Below are 19,277 nucleotides of genomic sequence, written 5' to 3' on the forward strand. Positions count from 1 at the left end.
TATACTTTACTAAACGTTAATCTTTAAAATAAAGTGATATTTGCGATTATTCAATATTTTTTTAGGGGTTAACAATATTTTTTTTCCAATGAGTTTCCAAGCTAAGTTAAATAAATCCCTAAAATGATTATTTTATGGGGCTTAGATTGGGAAATCTTTTATTATATATGAACAATTTATGGAAGAAATATTGCAATTGGACACACCTGATTCAAACAAAGTTTGCAAAACGTTAACTTTATAAAAGAATGTCCTTTTCAAAAATAATGCTATCGAATGAATATATAACACAAAATATTGTCATAATTTCCATTTGCAGGCCTTTTTTCCCTCACATGAATATCATTTATAAGGCTAGATATTCAAATCAAAATTGTGCTAAAATAGACCTTTAACAAGGGTTTCAATTGGCTGAAAATTACACAATTTATAGCTATTTCAAGGTATAAACGCACCATTGATTTGAACGTTTATATTGAATGACCCTGACAGAATATGGCCGACAAGTGACGACACAGTCTGCTGTTGGTTTACAGGCTGCATCAGAATTAGAATTGCCCTCTCTCACTCTCCTTTTCACACTCCTCTCTCTCTCTCCCTCTCCTCTCTCTCTCTCTCTCTCTCTCTCTCTCTCTCTCTCTCTCTCTCTCTCTCTCTCTCTCTCTCTCTCTCTCTCTCTCACTCTCCTCTCTCTCATCCCTGCTCTCTGATTGGCCGACAACTGTCACGGGCCAACCTTGCCCTCTCCTCATGCGGGACGATGCGGTTCGTGTTTGGGTGCGCCAAACATAAACACACACTTGCATTTCAGAATCAGCGTTAAAAAAGGAAAGGAAGGTAAGGTAAGACTATAGCTTTTTTTTATTTTTTGTGATTTTGTGTAGGGTATTAATAAGGGGGGGGGGGGGGGGGGGGGGATAGCGTGGAAATGGACCGGGTGGTGGGACAGGATTACCGCATTGCAGACCCCTCCCCATGGATTTAAAATCGTCATTGGCGTGCGCACTTGGATTATTTATTTATTTGACGTTTAAATATGTATGTTTGATGATAAAATTGCATTGGTGGTGCTTTACACACAACTTCAAGGTGACATTAAATAAATGCATTAAGAAAAATGCTTGTTTCATCCATAAATAACTTGTTTGGATGTCGTCATTATGATGTTTTGTTTTGTTTTTAAACACATTCGTTGACCTAATTTTTTTTCTGTGGGATTGACAGAGGATTCGTGCAGGGATTACATGGCATTTATTAATTGTCATGGCTGCGTGCTTTCTCTTTATATTTTTGTTAGACTAAATTAAGAGAGAATTGAAGCTAAGTTTGATGGAAAGATAGATGTACTTGTAGATTGTTTTACTTGGGAAAAAAGGATGAAATAAAGCCTAGGATAGGGGATGGAGTGCAGGTTTTTGTTGAGTCATCAGCAGTGCCCAAGAGCAAGTGCACACACTTACTGCATGATCAACAAAGTGGGAGCATCACTAGAGTGCAAAACCATATTTAAAAATCTAGATCACGTGTGTCAAAGTGGCGGCTCGGGGGTCAAATCTGGCCCGCTGCATCATTTTCTGTGGCCCGGGAAAGTAAATCATGAGTGCGGACTTTCTGTTTTAGGATCAAATTAAAATGAGTATAGATGTATATTAAATTTCCTGATTTTTCCCCCCTTTTAAATCAATAATTGTAATTTTTTAATCCATTTTGTCTGTGATTTTAGTTCAAAAATCAGTTTGTAAAATCTAAAAATATATTTTAAAAATCTAGAATATACTGTTTTAGATATATAAAAAAAAACTAATATTCAGGGCTTTTAATCCAGTTCTTTTAATTCATTTATTAGAAAAAACTTCTAAATATTATATCTAAAATGGTCCGGCCAACATAAATTCAAGTTGACGTTAAAGCGGCCCGTGAACCAACCCGAGTCTGACACCCGTAATCTAGATTACGAAAATATTCCCTGCGTAAAACAGTAACCAGATAGGATTGGACGTCTGTCGCTGTCAGTAGCAGTCAATTTGATTGATTTATTTTTACTACATGAAGGTTATTTTGTATTACTGATCATTCTTTTTGTGTTTTTTAATCAATATTTACTTTGTATTCCTTCCAGGGGAACTCCCCCTTAGATTTAGCTTCAATCAATGGCTTCCACTGCTTGGTTTCTATTGGCTATCGTCTCATCTGCCCCCATTACAGGTATGAATGTATGTGTAGGGAAGAACTTATTATATTAGTAGCTACTGACCCAATTGCTGGGAAGGCAGGCCGGCAGGTAGCTGAAAATGTTTTAAAAAATCCAAACACCTGAGGCAAAACCAAAAAAATGGTTATCAAAACAAACTAGGACCAAGATGGATTGGGTTGGTTGTCATACGGGTTAAAAATGTTACTATTATTAGTAAAAAGTCAAAGCTACAGGTTTGATTCAAATTACCGAGCAGCTAGCCAGTAGCCATTTGTCAGAAAGTAAAACTATTTGTATGAAATATTACATACATGTGCCATATTTATTTGAGTATATATACGTGTACCCATAATTTTTGACTAAAAGTTGGTGGCAAATGCTGAACACATGTCGCCATGACAAAACATTTATTCACAACATATGGATACGAAAACCTGGTAAAACAAACTACTGCTATGAACACAATTCTCAAATGGAAATGTATCATTTTAAATTATTCTAGAACGGGCTCTCGTGCGCCTCTGGTGGACAAAGACAGGTTTTACGTCTCCCATTATCAAAGTTGCGGAGGGCAGAAACCTCGTGTATAACGTGAACCTGAACTTTGCTTCAGTTTTTTTGTCCAAAACCTTGCACGTTATACTCGGAAAAAAATCGCTATATGAAGTACATTTGTAGAATATAATCATTGTAACATTTGTCTTCTTCCCAGTGGCCATTTTGTTTGGGGAACCAAGGATATTTGGAGGTGAGTTCTAAAAAAAATATATATATAAAATGTGTGGGGGTTGTATTAAAATTCGGATTATTGTTATGATGTCATTTTTAGAGGAAGCTACAGGCTATGGTCCCATTTTTGAAGAGGAGCCAGTAGACGTGGTCTACACAGAAGACTCTCCCGATGGAAGGATTTCAATGAACTGCAGGGCTCGGGCTAACCCCCCAGCCTCATACAGGTATTGAAACTCGTCAGAGAGGTCAAAAGGTCAAGGATATTTATAAAAAAAATGTAAAAAAAGGCACTTCTTGATCAACTAAAACACTGGCTGCCATAGAGATGAAACTAAATCTAGTTTTCTTTGAGTAGAAAATGAGTTGTCATCTCTTGGATGGGCTTCTAGGTGGCGCCGTGACAACTGGGAGATCAAACTAATGGAGCAACCAGATGAGCATTACAGCTTGGTGGGCGGCAACTTGGTCATCAACAACCCACAGCAGAAAAAACACGCCGGCACGTACATCTGCGTGGTTTGGAACATTTACGGGACGGTCATCAGCAAGGGAGCCCGTGTCAAGTTTGGATGTGAGAACAAACCAAAGTTTTCAATGTACTCATTCGTTGCCTTGATTAAATGAAGGGCAATTTCTCTATTGAAGTTCTACAGGAATTTCCTCAAGAGGAGAGGGATCCTGTTACTGTAAAAGAAGGACAAGGTGCAGTTCTGCTGTGTGTGCCGCCAAAAGCATGGCCAGGTTCGTATCCAAATATACCGTATTTTCAAGACTAAAAGGCGCACTGTATTATGAGGTGCACTGTCTATTTTGGAGAAAATTTAAGACTTTTAAGTGGGCATTATAGTTGTGAAAATACAGTAATTGCTGTTGACTTCCAGGTATGAGGAACTCACTACACAGTCACCTCTAGAGCCAGCCATTGTTGATGTTTTGGATTTTTTTGTATAAAATCTTGCAGTGGGGGAGGAGCTATATGATGGAAGATTTTGTAAACTAAAATGGCATCTGCATATTCAACGGTATTGTTTCAGTTCAGGCATTTGTGTTTTTTTTAATATCCAACAGTGGTGTTTTTTCGTTTTTGGTTTTCAGTTTTTTCCATATATAAGGCGCACTGGATTATAAGGCGCACCGTCTATTTTGGAGAAAATTTAAGACTTTTAAGTGCGCCAAATAGTCGTGAAAATACGGTAATAGTAACAAAACAGCAACAAGACCCAGGTCAATAAATAAGTCTTCTTCCTTCAGAGGAGGTGTCTTATCGTTGGATTTTCAACGAGTTCCCGGTTTTCCTCAATATGGATCGCCGCCGATTTGTATCCCAGAGGACGGGTAACCTGTACATTTCCAAGGTGGAGGCTCAGGACGCAGGGAACTACTCGTGCTTTGTGTCCAGCCCTGTTTTAGGGAAGAGTGTTTTCTCCAAGTTCATCCCACTCATCCCGTTGCCACCAGATGATGGTGAGTTATTTAGACATTGTCTTGGGGATGCTATTTTGGCGCCATTTCATGAACAAAGGATTATGCGGTGAAAACCACAAGCAAAAGTAACTCTATGAGATGCCAACAAATGAAAAGAGCAGGATGAGATCATAAACGAAATCTAAATTTGGAACGTCAGTCAAAATTAAACAGGCAGAATGAGCTGATCAGTTCGGGTTGGTTCACGGGTCGTTTTAACGTCAACTCGGTTTCATGTGGGCCGGACCAATTTAGATAGAATATTTAGATGCTTTTTTTTTATGGGTTAGGGTTAGGGAACTGGATTAAAAGCCCTAAGTAATCATTTTTTTACATTATTTGAGCTTTTTTTCTTTGTAAGACAAAATCATTTATTTAATAATTGGTTTTCATTTCAAAGGGAAACCATTTTTATCATATTCCTTATTAAAGTGGAAAACAGAAAATATTTGTATTTAATTTTTAGATTTTACAAGAATGATTTTGGACCTAAAACAGAAAAAAATGATTTAAACATTTAAATTATTGATTTAAAAGGGCAAACATCATGAAATATTATATACATCTATATCTATCATATTAATTTGATCCTAAAACAGAAAGTAGGCACTCATGATATACTTTTCTGGGCCACATAAAATGATGCAGCGGGCCAGATTTAGCCCCCGGGCCACCGATGCTTTAAATACATCCTCAAGCAAAGAATTGTCGTTTCAGGTGAGGAGAGGAAATACCCTGCAGACATTAGGGTGAAGTTCCCAGACACAACAGCTTTGCTGGCCTCCAACATCACTTTGGAATGTTTTGCTCTGGGGAAGTACGTTTGATTGTCTATTTTAGCGAATTCAATGAAGCGCAGATAATCTGAAATGAGCCGCCATTTCCCTACAGTCCCATTCCTCACATTGTGTGGAGAAAAGTAGATGCAACTGACTTGCCCGCCAACCACGAGATCAGTCAATCAGGCGCCGTTCTGCACCTCTACAACGTCCAGTACGAAGACGTGGGCGGCTACGAGTGTGAGGCCATCAATACCAAAGGGAAGGACTGGCACAAGTCTTGGCTCTATGTGGAATGTGAGTGTTTCCGACGCTTGTCTCTGGTCGGGTGCAAAAATGCGCTGAACTGGATGTGATTTGAGTTTCTAGCTGCTCCCGAGTGGGCCGAGACCATCAACAACACTCAGATGGACATTGGCTCTGAGCATACCATGCGTTGCGTTGCGTCAGGAAAACCTTTCCCGTTCATCAGCTGGTATAAAAATGGCTACTTGGTGAGTGCCTACCCACCCTGAGTAAGCAGTAAGAATTAGTTTCATAGTTATAAGCCAAGGGTGTCAGACTCGGGTTGATTCGCGGGATGCTTTAACGTTAATTTGATTTTATGTAGGCCGGACCATTTTAGGTTTAATATTTAGATTATTTTTTTTATAAATGGATTAAAAGAACTGGATTAAAAGCCCTTAATATTCAGTTTTTTTATAGATCTAAAACAATGTTTATTTTAGCTTTTTTTATATATATATTTTTAGATTTTACAAAATGATTTTTGAACTAAAAACTGAAAAAAATGCATTAAAAAAGTATTGATTTAAAGAAGGGAAAATCCGGAAAGTGAATATACATCTAAATTCTTCATTTTAATTTGATCCTAAAACATAAAGTCGGCACTCATGATTTACTTTCCTGGGCCACACAAAATGATGTGGCGGGCCAGATTTGGCCCCCGGTCCGCCACTTTGACACCTTTGATCTAAAACAATGTTTATTTTTGCCTTTTTTATATATTTTTATATTTTATAAAATGATTTTTGAACTAAAAACAGAAAAAAATGCATTAAAAAATTACAATTATTGATTAAAAAGGGGGAAAATCAGGAAATGTAATACACATCTATACTCTTCATTTTAATTTGATCCTAAAACATGAATTCAGTACTCATGATTTACTTTCCCGGAACAAAATGATGCGGCGAGCCAGATTTAACCGCCACTTTGACACGTGTTATAAGCACTGCTAAGACCTTCCATTACCAGATGCATATTTATCCATGTTAATGTTTTTACTATACGTATGATATTTACTCTTGGTTATTGATAAATGATCATTCAATTCATGTTGCCAGTCAGGAAAAGGCGAGTTAAAGTTCTCCAGCCTGACATTTGACGACTCGGGAATGTACCAGTGCATCGCCGAGAACAGCTGGGGCATCAAATACGCCAACGCCGAGTTGCGAGTCATCGGTGAGTTTCAAGAAGAAAAAAAAAGGGCGGGTCCACTTTCTAACTGCTTCATACTAACATTTGATGTTCATTTTTAGCTTGCGCCCCGACATTTGAGTTCAATCCCCTGAAAGGACAGCTCCTGGGTGCCCGGGATGGTCGAATTTTGATCGAGTGTAAACCTAGAGCTGCACCCAGGCCTCGTTTTACATGGACTAAGGGCAAAGAGCTGCTTTTTAACAATTCACGGTCAGTAGGTCACACATTGCTACACTCATCTGGCGCCCTCTAACTGTCCGTTTTTTTTCTAGCATCGCCATTGCGTTTGATGGCACTCTTGAGATCCTCAATGCCACTAAAAACGATGAAGGTTTCTACACGTGCTTTGCTGAGAATGACAGAGGAAAGGCTAATAGTTCGGGTTATCTCACCATCACAGGTCAGCATCCTGTATTAAACTGGCTTGATAAGTAATCCAATTTAAGGTAGGAGCTAGCACAGGTTTTTCCTACAATCAAAAATACAAAACCGAGACCCTTTACCCGGTCCACCTCAACTGTTAATAAAAAAAATATATCGTAATAGCGATGAAAAGTAAGTCAGTTTTGACAGATTTTGTTGCAACCACCATTACAAGCAAGGGAGAAGATCTCGTAGGCTAAATGCGTATTTTTTTCAATTCGTATAAACTTGTAACAATAGTAAAAGGGTGTCAGACTCGGGTTGGTTCGCGGGCCGCGTTAACGTCAACTCGATTTCATGTGGGCCGGACAATTTTAGTAATAATATTCAGATTTTTTTTTTTTTTATAAATGGATTAAAAGAACTGAATTAAAAGCCCTGAATATTATTGTGTTTTTATAGATCTAAAATAATGTTGATTTTAGCTTTTTAAATATGTATTTTTAGATTTTACAAAATGATTTTGGAACTAAAAACACAGAAAAATGTATCAAAAATTACGATAGTTAATTTAAAAGGGGGAAATCAGGAAATTTAAAATACATCTAAACTCTTCATTTTAATTTGATCCTAAAACAGAAAGTCTGCACTCAAGATTTACTTTCCCGGGCCACAGAAAATGATGCAGCGGGCCAAATTTGGCCCCCGGGCCTCCACTTTGACACATGTGCAACAGTATAGTACATGTAATTATTCATTTTTTTTTTTTGCAGAGGCAACTAGTATCACAGTAGCTCCCGAAGACACAGAGGTGAAGGTGGGTGACGAGGTGGTCCTAGCCTGTTCGGCCTCTTATGACCCCATGCTAGACATCACCTTCATCTGGGCCATCGACCTCCGTGTCATCGACTTCATCACCGAGTGGCAACACTACGAGCGCGTCATGGTAATCTCTCCATTAAATTCACTTTAAAAATAGACAGCGTTTCTCAAATTTTCACTTAAACGTCTTTGTTAAAGTTTCTAAAGTGAGCGTTCACTCAAATCATTCACATGAAATTAACAAACCTTCCCGTGCTTTTTTTACCGAAGAGCATTGAAGGCAGCGGCGAGCTGCGTATTAAGAACACGCAAATTTGGCACGAGGGCCGCTACACTTGTACGGCGCAAACCGTGGTGGACAGCGACACAGCGTACGCAGATTTAAAAGTCATCGGTAAGTGTCATTTTTGTATCCCTTTAAAGATGGACTCGTAGAATAAATGAGGGGTCTTACCTTAGGTGTGCCGGGACCTCCTGGTGTAATCCGTATCGAAGACATTGGGGACACGTGGGTGAAACTGTTGTGGACAAAAGGATCTGACCATAACAGTCCTATTCTCTATTACACCATTCAAACCAGGCATTATTGGTCTTTGCACGAGGACGATTGGAGGAATGCCAGCACCTGTGAGTACATACAACAAGCAAGAAGTCACATTTTCCAGTCGACAACATTCTACTTTTTCCTGTTCATTTGTTTGGAACTGATAGGTTTACCAATAAGTATTCCCAAATTCAACTTTCAATAATGGAGGCATCTGAGATCATATCATTTTATTCTTGCAATAAGATAATCCATCAGATGGTTCTGAAGACCCTTTTGCTAATATATTCATAAGATTTAATAGCAATAACAGAAGTCTAAACATTATTCAGAGTCTCATAACAATTTGTCTCAGTACTCAAAACTATTGTCGGTACTGTCGAATCTTCCCAAGAGAAAATTAATGCAGACCATCTTTAGAAGCCACGTTTCCCAAAACAAATCCACAGTTCCTAAGAGCTTGTTATTAACCATAGTCTCAAGAAGTCCAGGTTTGACGTAAAAGTGACCTCCAAAAGGTGTTTTGGTTAACTTAATAGCGAGCATTTCTTTTTTTTAACACATGTATTAAATTGCCTTGTATTACTATCACATTTATAATAATAATGAACCTAACATTCCTAATAGGCAAAAGCATTCATATATGTAATGTTTAATTTACAAAATAAGGCAAAGCGTTCTTCATTGCGATCACATATATATATATATATATATATATATATATATATATATATATATATATATATATATATATATATATATATATATATATATATATATATATATATATATATATATATATATATATATATATATATATATATATATATATATATATATATATATATATATATATATATATATATATATATATATATATATATATATATATATATATATATATATATATATATATATATATATATATATATATATATATATATATATATATATATATATATATATATATATATATATATATATATATATATATATATATATATATATATATATATATATATATATATATATATATATATATATATATATATATATATATATATATATATATATATAGATAATGATTATATTACAAGCAAATGTATATTAATGATAAATCTAACATGAACTCTAACATATTTCAGCGCCAACCCTCTTGGACGGCGCAGCAGAGCGAGCCGATGTCACCGACCTATATCCCTGGATGGAGTACCAGTTCCGGGTCATTGCTACGAACGAGTATGGCTCCGGGGAAGCCAGCATTCCCTCGCTCAAGATTAAAACATGGGACGCACGTAAGCAAATGTGTGTCGGAAAGTACAAATTTGATCTAAGCTGAAATTCAAATGCTGGGACTCTTGCTTTTAGCTCCAGTGGTCAGTCCCGCAGACGTAGAAGGCTACGGTGGTCGTAATGGCGAGATAATCATAACATGGACGGTAAATAAACTCAGTTTGTGTTAACCCTCAGGAAATACAACACGAAAAGATCAGTGTTTTTTCTCCCCCAGCCCGTACAGCCGTGGTACTTCTACGGCAAAAAGTTTGGTTACATCGTAGCCTTCAAGCCCCACGACGGATACGATTGGTGGTACGAGACCATCTCCGACCCGGAAACCAGGCGCTACGTTCACAAGGACTCCTTCTTCCTTCCCGGGGAGGAAGACTTGCTAGTTCGGGAGTTCCAAGTGAAGATTAAAACCTTCAATGTGAAGGGTGATGGACCTTATAGCCTCACAAAGGTTATCTACTACCCTCGAGATGGTAAGGGTGATCTTGGCTTGGGTTTAGACTCAGAGGATTCAGACTTTTGGAGTGAAAACCATTGTTTTTGTGTTTCCCCAGTACCGATAGAGCCTCCTACCGACGTCTATGCTCGGCCGGTGTCTTCTACTGAAGCTATTGTGTGGTGGCTCCCTGTGGTGGACACAGGAACCGGTTTGCAACAATACATTGAAGGCTATCAGGTGGAAACTACAATTCCCAGGTTTTTTATAAACAACAGCGTACTGACTTGTAGTCCACGCTAGGTAAAATACTGGAGAAAGTATGACGACACAGAGCCAGGAGCCAATCGCATATTTGTCAACGGCACGGCAAACCATACCAGGCTGGAAAACATGCTACCTGACTCGCATTACCTCATCGAGGTCCGAGCCTTTAACGGAGCAGGGCTAGGTCCGCCTGGCGAATACTGCGAGATGTTCACCAAAAGGCCACGTGAGACTCTCGGGAAAAAAACATACAACGGGAAAAAACGGAGTCGGTAAAATACTCTAGCTATATTTTCGTGTTTTTTTTCTCACAGCGCCAGCGGAGGCCCCCAGAATGTGGCGCTTTATTTCCTGGACTGGGAAGTGGTTGTACGTGTGGTGGGAACACATCTGGTATGACTGGTTCGGGGATGTGTCCTTTCCGCTCTATTACAAGGTGAGGTTTACGTAGCGAGCCTGAACTAGTGATACAATTGAAAATTCTCATTGACTTCCAAAAGGTCATGTTCCGGAAGACTGGATACATCTATGGGAAAGTTTATGTCACGGGTTGGCACTTTATGGACTTCCCAATGCCTCAGTTTGGGGACTATGAGCTTATGGTTCGTGGACGCTACGAAGGCGGTGACGGTCCTGTTAGGACTATCGAACTTTTGGGTAAGGCTTGAGAAGCATGTTTTCTGGAAATAGTTTTTACACGCTTCTCAATGGTAAGGCTGTGATTTTCCTGTTTGAAAAAGGCCATTTGCTACGCATAGAGTTGTTAGAGTTTTGATTATCTGTTCACAACGGCAGTCCTACTATTAGCCAATGACAAGATTCGATTCTTTGGAACATCTTTGCAGGCTATCAATACAGTGTTCCCCCGCTACTTCGCGCTTCAGTTAACGCGGACACAGAGCTTCGCAGATTTTTTTGGGGAAAAAAAAATACAAATATTACATTGAAACAACCTATTTTACAGTTTTGTTTTTGTTATAACATGAATTTCACTCTCTCTACCCGTATTCTATATAGTGTAATGTATACAGGGGGGTAAAAAATAAAACAAAAAAGAAAAGAAAAAAAAAATTTGGAATTAAATTCAAATTAAGCATTTTTGAAGAGAAATCCCTACTTTGCGGAAATGCACTTATCGCGGGTGGTCCCGGTCCCCATTAACCGCGATAAGCGAGGGAACACTGTAATACATTTAGAGACAGAAATATGAACAAATATGCCACATTTATGTTACTTTTGTGCTGGACCATGCTGTGCAGTATTATTTTTTTGCAAACTTACGTTTTCATAATGGTCCTTTAACTCTGCTTTTCTTCAGGTAAAGCCTCCATGACCACGCCCACGCTGAGCTTTATTTCTGCAGTGTTGCTAGGACTGTGCATTGTTGGACTGTAGGGCAACGACAAGAGGCAGTGGATTAATTTCTTTTTAAAAACTGCTTTTACCTGTTTGGAGTTAGTGCATTATGATCATGCAATAATCACGACAAGCACTAGAATAAGAAATCAGATTGCATTTAAAGTCCTGCATCATTATGACTTTTAGGAGCTAATGTACACATCTGTTATTTATTAAAGCACTACTCCACAATCTATGAAATCTTTTTTTCTTCAATATAAACTGCCAGCCACATAAACATGATGTGTGAGGCATATTTTAAAACAGGAGATGGCGCCGTATTCATGTGCAGAAAAAATGTATTCCGACTTGCAGCTAGATGGTTATAACAACAAATTCATGGCTCTAATAGGTCATTCAAGTGACATAATCTTCCCAGAAAGCAAATATAAAACGACATTGTGGTTTCGGGGTGAAGACTTACCCGAACGTCTTATTGTCCCCACTTCAGGAAGTCACCTCCTCGAAATACTGGCATTTATTTTGTTTATTTTCTACTATTAAACATCAGAAAAAAATAAAATTCAGTTTTGTTGTGCTTTTTATGTAGAGGAAACGTATATCCACATGTATATGTATATGTGTATATATATATATACACGTGTATATGTATACATGTGTATTTATGTATATGTATACGTGTATATATGTATATGTGTATATATTAATATGTGTATATATGTATGTGTATATATATGTATATGTGTATATATGTATATATGGATGTGAATATATGTATATGTGCATCAATGTATGTGTATAAGCGTATAAGTGTATGTGTATATATGTATGTGTATGTATATATGTATGTGTATATATGTATGTGTACATATGTATGTGTATATATGTATATGTGTATATATGTATGTGTATATATGTATATATGTATATATGTATGTGTATATATGTATGTGTATATATATATATATATATATATATACACACACACATACACCAACAACAACGACAAAACTGAACTTTTTTTTCTGATGATTAATAGGAGAAAATAAACAAAATAAAAGCCAGTATTTCCAGGAAGTGACTATCCGACAGGGGCAGACATTTTGTTAATTTTATCTAATCAAATGCAAGCACCTCAAATGAATCCTTGACTAAATGTAAAACATGTAGGAGAAAAGATCAAAATCAAGAGGGTTTAACCTAAAATGTCAGTGAGAGTAATCACAACAAGCCAACCATCTCTTTGGGTAGCAAATATTAAATATACACGACATTGTGCATTTATTTGACTGAGAAAGAGGCCTTCATTTTATACCATGGATAGATACATTAACTAGAATGTATGCAACCTCATAAATGTCTTCCCATTTTTATTTACCCAGTAAAAGCTGTACTCTACCGTAAATCCCTGTGCGTAAAATAGTGATAAATAATACAGAAGGCCCTTTGTCACAAATGAAAACTACAATCAAAAAAATGAAATTTGTTAAGGAATAATTTCAGATTTTAAATCAGTCATCAATTGTATGTCATGTGTGTATCGTTTGTTTTACATGAAGGTTGAGATGACCTTTCGACACTAGTTTTATGACCTGTGGCCCTTAACGAAGGGCAACAAAGGTTTCTGAATAGGAACATAAATCTATATTAGATCTATAATTGGAGCGGCCTTATTTATTATTGAAGAAATGGCATGCATTTGTCTTACAGGAAAAATAAATGACGAAAGAATTTAATGCAAGACTAGCAGTGCATGCTTTGTTTCTTATTTCTGACAAATTGATTGTTCTTTATTTTATTTGGAAAATGATTGCCTGCCTGGTTAAATGGTTAGGGAATGTAGGTTATTATGTTGCAAGGTCAATGATTGTACCACCTAGTGGACCGGCATGTTTACAGCAGTGCAGAATATGACCTTGTTTGACTATAAATCAAGGTTGTACAATTTAATATGCATGTGTTATACTATGAGTATTATAATACGCTAAGTAGAACCATAGTGAAAAAGTTTTGACTGCAAATGTGATGAAAATAACAGGAAGAGAAATCATTATAAGGCTGTAACATTGCTAGAACGATATTCTAGAACAGGGGTGGGCAAACTTTTCGGCTCGGGGGCTACATTGACTTTAAAAAAATTGACAGATGGGCCGGGTCAGAAAAAGATATGATACATATAAAAAAGTGCATCCGTTAACAGTATATATGAAACATAAACAGAAAAAAACGACTAAAGTATTAACATACTCATCACTAAAGTCATTAAAGTAAAAAGTATAAAATACAAAGTTAAGTAAAGTATTAAGAAATATTAAAATGTCATTTAAATCTTGGGGAGAACAAAAAACTTTAGACAACGTCGGCGGGCCGGATTAAAAAGCCTAACGGGCCGTATGTGGCCCGGGGGCCGTAGTTTGCCTATATCCGTTCCAGCACATTTAAGCAATACTGGATTTTGAATTTTACAATTATTAAAGCATGTCTACAGCATATCTCTATAATTTAACAGACATATTTTCACCTAGAGATCATCTGTCACGTAGAAGTGTTACCATGACAACCTAAAAAAAAAATCTGCCTGCTAAGAGTGATTTAATTTAAAAGCAGCAGCACCTTGACTTGGGTGACAAGCCCAATCCTGTCTGACAGGTGGTGTCAAAACCCTTTTGAGAATTGATGTATGCCAGCCGTATTTATTTTTTTCAATATTCGATTTTAGGCAAGTAAAAAAGCAGTGGAAAATAGACATTTTTTGATGACAATGTGCCATTTTGAGCCTCAGCAAGCTCGTTTAAGTTTGCTTGTATTGAAATTCGCTCTTTGGCGTAATTAGCAACGTTAAGACGCCATCTGATCCATTTGACCTCCCCTGGTCTTTGTGTGCCGCATTATTTGTGTGGAGGCCGTCCGGCGTCAACCATGTGACATCACTAAGTAAGCCATAAAGAAAAGACAAACATATGTTCACTTAAATAAATGCAAAAAAGATATATATTACTACTATAGAAACACATTTCTATAGTCTACTTACATATGGTTAATAGTACTTGTACTTAGAATTTTCCCATTAGAACAGATGATAAATTCACATTAATTTCTAATAGAAATTTGTATTTTAAATTAGAAGTTTTTAAATATTAGCATTTTTTTTGTTACCTTAAAAGTCAAATGTATTCAATCCTATCCCTATGTTCTATGTTAAATATATTAATTTGGATAATCATAACATAATGGGAATTGCCTTCAAGAAGTGATATTGTATATAGTACTTTAAGAAAAGGGTGCATCTATTTTCATGTTTGTTTGTTTTTGTACTTTTATTTCATTTAAATTTATTGGGTCAAATGTGTTACTATGAAATCTGTCCAAATTAATTTTTAGCCCAAAATGAAGGAAGTGACTTGGAATTGCCCTATGTATGAAAAAAAGCCTGGGGGCCCACCAGGCTTTTGAAGCACTGGTTTCAGTAATCTCCTCACTCTTGATTTTTTTTTTTTTTAGCCCTCACAGCCATCACGGGAATAGTAAATGTTTTTACTAGCCTCTTCAGCTGCAGATCGCACCTAGCAAGAGGTCTCGAGCCCCGCCCACCGGTTTTAACAATCAATCATAGGGATACTTAACACATATGTGCGGGTGGAAAATGGAAAACTCATAAAAGGTCTGCAGGGGGGGAGTTTAAAGCAAAATAGTGCATTTGCATTCTACTGGGTTTCCAATACTACAAAAACTTTTTCATGCAAAAGATGCCGTGGCTTGAAGTATGTGTACATGTATACGCGTACACATATATGTATATGTATATACATGGAAAAGAATATGTATACGTATATTTGGAAGAGTATATGTATATATATGGAAAAGTATATGTATACGTATATTTGGAAGAGTATATGTATATATATGGAAAAGTATATGTATATATTTGGAAGAGTATATGTATATATGGAAGAGTATATGTACATAAATGGAAGAGTGTATGTATATAAATGGAAGAGTATATGTATATATATGGAAGAGCATATGTATATGTATATATATATATATGGAAGAGTACATGTATATGTATATATATATGGAAGAGTACATGTATATGTATATATATATATATATATATATATATATATATATATATATATATATATATATATATATATATATATATATATATATATATATATATATATATATATATATATATATATATATATATATATATATATATATATATATATATATATATATATATATATATATATATATATATATATATATATATATATATATATATATATATATATATATATATATATATGGAAGAGTACATGTATATGTATACATACGGAAGAGTATATATAATATAAAAGATATAAAAAAATATACATATATATATATAAAAAAAATATACATATATATATATATATAAAATATATATATATATATATATATATATATATATATATATATATATATATATATATATATCTCAAGTCAAGTGCACCTTTAACTAATGTAATCGGTCAACAGTTTAAAGCGAAAAACTCATCACACAAAACTCCTTTTTGACCCTGATCTTTCTTCTTAATCTCTTTAACAAAAGCATGTCAATTCACAGAAGAAAATGGACTTGTCCTTATCTCTCACACAGGTTCATATGTGGCATCCAGTCCGGATTAGACACTAAGCGGAAACAGGCATCTGGAACCAAGAAGTGAGACGAAATTGCTGAAAACTCAGTGGCACATGACTAATTTTATACCTTCTTCTTTATCTTACGACTGTAGAGCACCAGATTAAGACCACATTCACTCAAGGAATACAACTTGTATGGAAAATGAAGCAAATCCAGCGTGTCCAATTGAATCATCTTTCCTGATTGATTGGTTTGGTCTAAAAGGTCCACGACCATAAAGCCAGAGAGGCTTGAGTCCTTGCTCCTCCATCGGCAAAGTGTGTCCTAGTCAGTGTACCCCCTTTGTAATCCAGTTAAGCACCTGGACAATAGAGGAACAGCTGTCTTGGCCTACTTGGGCTCATCTGTAGCCCCTGATGATGGTCTTACAGATATGGGAGTGTCCCTCCATCATGGTTTGATTCCATGCAGCCCAGGAGAAGCAAACCATTTCCAATAATGAGTTAGATATAGATAGCCATAGGGCCAACCCTATGAATTTGACTTTTATGACGACCTCGTTTGTTTCTGTGTGGCGTATCTGCTAGCTCCATGTAGACATTTGACCTCAGATGTCACTTTAACAAGCTGCCACGGTCTCAAATTCCACACTGGACTGCTTAAAACTGCTGAATTGCATCACGAGATAGCCCCAATAGGGAGTCAGGTGACACTGTGTAGAAAACGTGGACACTTTCTGCCATCTTGCCCAGCCCCCCAAAAATATCCAGCTGCTTAGGAGACCATTTCGGATCAAAAAGTGTCTGCTTTGTGTGGAGTTGAATGCAATCTCGATTTGTTTTGTTCATTTGATAGTTAAATATTAGTCATTGTGAGAATTGTATCTCAGCAGCACTCTATTAACAATAGTTAAAAACTCATTACAGGGGGGTGAATAAAACAATGGGGAAGATAATTGTACCAGAGTTTCCCCACTGCGTCTAGATTTTTGTGCAAGAGTACAGTCTAATTGTCTTTTTAGCCAGATGAATGGCTCACAGTGGTAAATAATGTAGCGGCGTCGGGGGGGGAGTGAGAGCCGTGAGTGAGGCACCCTTAGGCTTTTCTCACGCCGATGTGGTTAAGACTTAATTGAATGACGCCCATGTTTTGTCTTGTTAACTGAGCACTTAAGAGGATATGGTAAAAGTTTTCACTTGGATCTGTCCACTTGAATTTTCTTTCTTACTCTGTTGATTTTGGTCAAGGTCTGTTGTTGTTTTTTGGCAATTCATACTCAGGGCAGGGAAATTTGGAATAACTCGAAAAACACTCTAAAGTTGATAGTTTTTTTTTTTGGTGTCCTATCAAGGGTTAAGTACCGTATTTTCAAGACTATAAGGCGCACTTAAAAGTCTTAAATTTTCTCCAAATTAGACAGTGCGCCTTATATATTGAAAAAAAACAGAAAACGAAAAACCACCACTGTCGGATATTAAAAAAAACACAAACGCCTGAACTGAAACAATACTGTTAAATATGATGATACCATCTTAGTTTACAAAATCTTCCATCATGTAGCTCCTCCCGCACTGCAAGATTTTATACAAAAATGTCCAAAACATCAACCAATGGCTGGCTATAGTGTGAGTGCTTCATACCTGGAAGTCAATAGCAATTACCGTATTTTCACGACTATAAGGCGCACTTAAAAGTCTTAAATTTTCTCCAAAATAGACAGTGCGCCTCATAATACAGTGCACCTTATAATACAGTGCGCCTATATATGGAAAAAATGTCATTCATTGAGGGTGCGCCTTATAATGCGGTGCGCCTTATAGTCGTGAAAATACGGTACGATTTCCGTCACGGAAAGTTGGTGCTGTCTCTTTGATATGCAAGCTATTTTTTGGTTAACCTTTGACAGAGTTGCAAATGACCCAATGAAGGACAGCGTTTGAACTTTTCCAACGATTCCCAATGCAGACCTTGAACAATTTTGCCGCTTTAAGTTTTACAAGAGTCAGAGGAACAGGATAGCAGCGTGGTAAAAAAAAGGCATGATAAAATTGAAACGATGGCCAAAAGAGGGCGATATGAACAATAAAAAAAGATGGTGGAGGTCATAAATGATATCGCCAGATGAAATGCCACAGCTCTACCATTTTATGTGAAAATTGGAGGGATGTTCTAAAGTTGTCCATCTAAATTGACAGGACGGGGAAGGAGGGAGGGAAATTCGTTAGCGGGTGACGTCACCTCATCCGAAAGTGTTATCTCGGGGGTTGTATCTGGCCGTGCTCCGTCGCCCTTGACTGCCCCGTTATGGTCCTTGTACCTGCATGTCTGGTGATAAGCAAGATGACGCATCTACGTTGTCTTCTTCGTCGATTTTCTTGTGAACGTAAATTATGTTGACCCTTTGGTTTTCACATTTTGTTACTGCCATCACTTGTTTCCTATTTACGATCTGTCATCTTTTTCATGTATCTGGGAACATGGACCATCACTCAGAGTTATCGGTTTCTTGTAGACCAGTATGTTTCTTCTTGTTGATGGTCAGAGGCTTCATAGTTAGTTCAACTGATAGCGTCTCCTAGTTTTGATTTCTCTCTATGACCTCGACCTTGTCGTTTTGTGATTACTGCCTCTTGAGGTGTAGCTTGAAAACGCCACTTTTTGCTTTTGGTTTCCCTCAGGACTTTTTGGGAGTCAAGGCTAATACATGGAGTATTAGTATTGTGCAAGTAAAGGACAAGACTTGTAGGAACTGAGATGAATTCAAAGACAAAACTTTGAGCAATTGAGACAGAGACCAGACCAATAATTGTAACGAGACCAGTAATCGGCAAGACTTTTGGGAGTCAATAGTGCAAAAGGATAAAGACTTTTGGGAGTCAAAACTGCAAAATGACAAAGACTTTTGGGAGTCA

At 36.8% G+C, this 19,277-nt stretch overlaps 1 protein-coding gene across 2 annotated transcripts; it reads left to right on the plus strand.

The window, feature by feature from the left end:
- Positions 1-704: 704 nt before the first annotated feature.
- On the plus strand, positions 705-11,963 carry cntn1b (contactin 1b). Of its 2 annotated transcripts, none has more exons than XM_077709887.1 (24): positions 705-837; positions 2,120-2,205; positions 2,907-2,942; positions 3,024-3,150; positions 3,316-3,497; positions 3,572-3,667; positions 4,178-4,390; positions 5,108-5,207; positions 5,282-5,466; positions 5,539-5,663; positions 6,516-6,633; positions 6,711-6,861; positions 6,924-7,051; positions 7,788-7,960; positions 8,107-8,230; positions 8,296-8,463; positions 9,526-9,675; positions 9,749-9,819; positions 9,891-10,143; positions 10,225-10,346; positions 10,410-10,599; positions 10,688-10,809; positions 10,874-11,030; positions 11,692-11,963. In XM_077709887.1, the coding sequence occupies exons 2-24, from the start codon at positions 2,151-2,153 to the stop codon at positions 11,766-11,768; spliced, it is 3,123 nt and encodes a 1,040-aa protein (XP_077566013.1). In that variant the 5' UTR covers positions 705-837; positions 2,120-2,150; the 3' UTR covers positions 11,769-11,963. The 2 variants fall into 2 exon arrangements, with proteins under 2 accessions (XP_077566013.1, XP_077566012.1); XM_077709886.1 differs by having other exon boundaries at positions 708-842.
- The last annotated feature ends 7,314 nt before the right edge of the window (positions 11,964-19,277 follow it).

The sequence above is a fragment of the Stigmatopora nigra genome, chromosome 23 (genome assembly GCF_051989575.1).
Source record: "Stigmatopora nigra isolate UIUO_SnigA chromosome 23, RoL_Snig_1.1, whole genome shotgun sequence".
Taxonomy (NCBI): Eukaryota; Metazoa; Chordata; class Actinopteri; order Syngnathiformes; family Syngnathidae; genus Stigmatopora; species Stigmatopora nigra.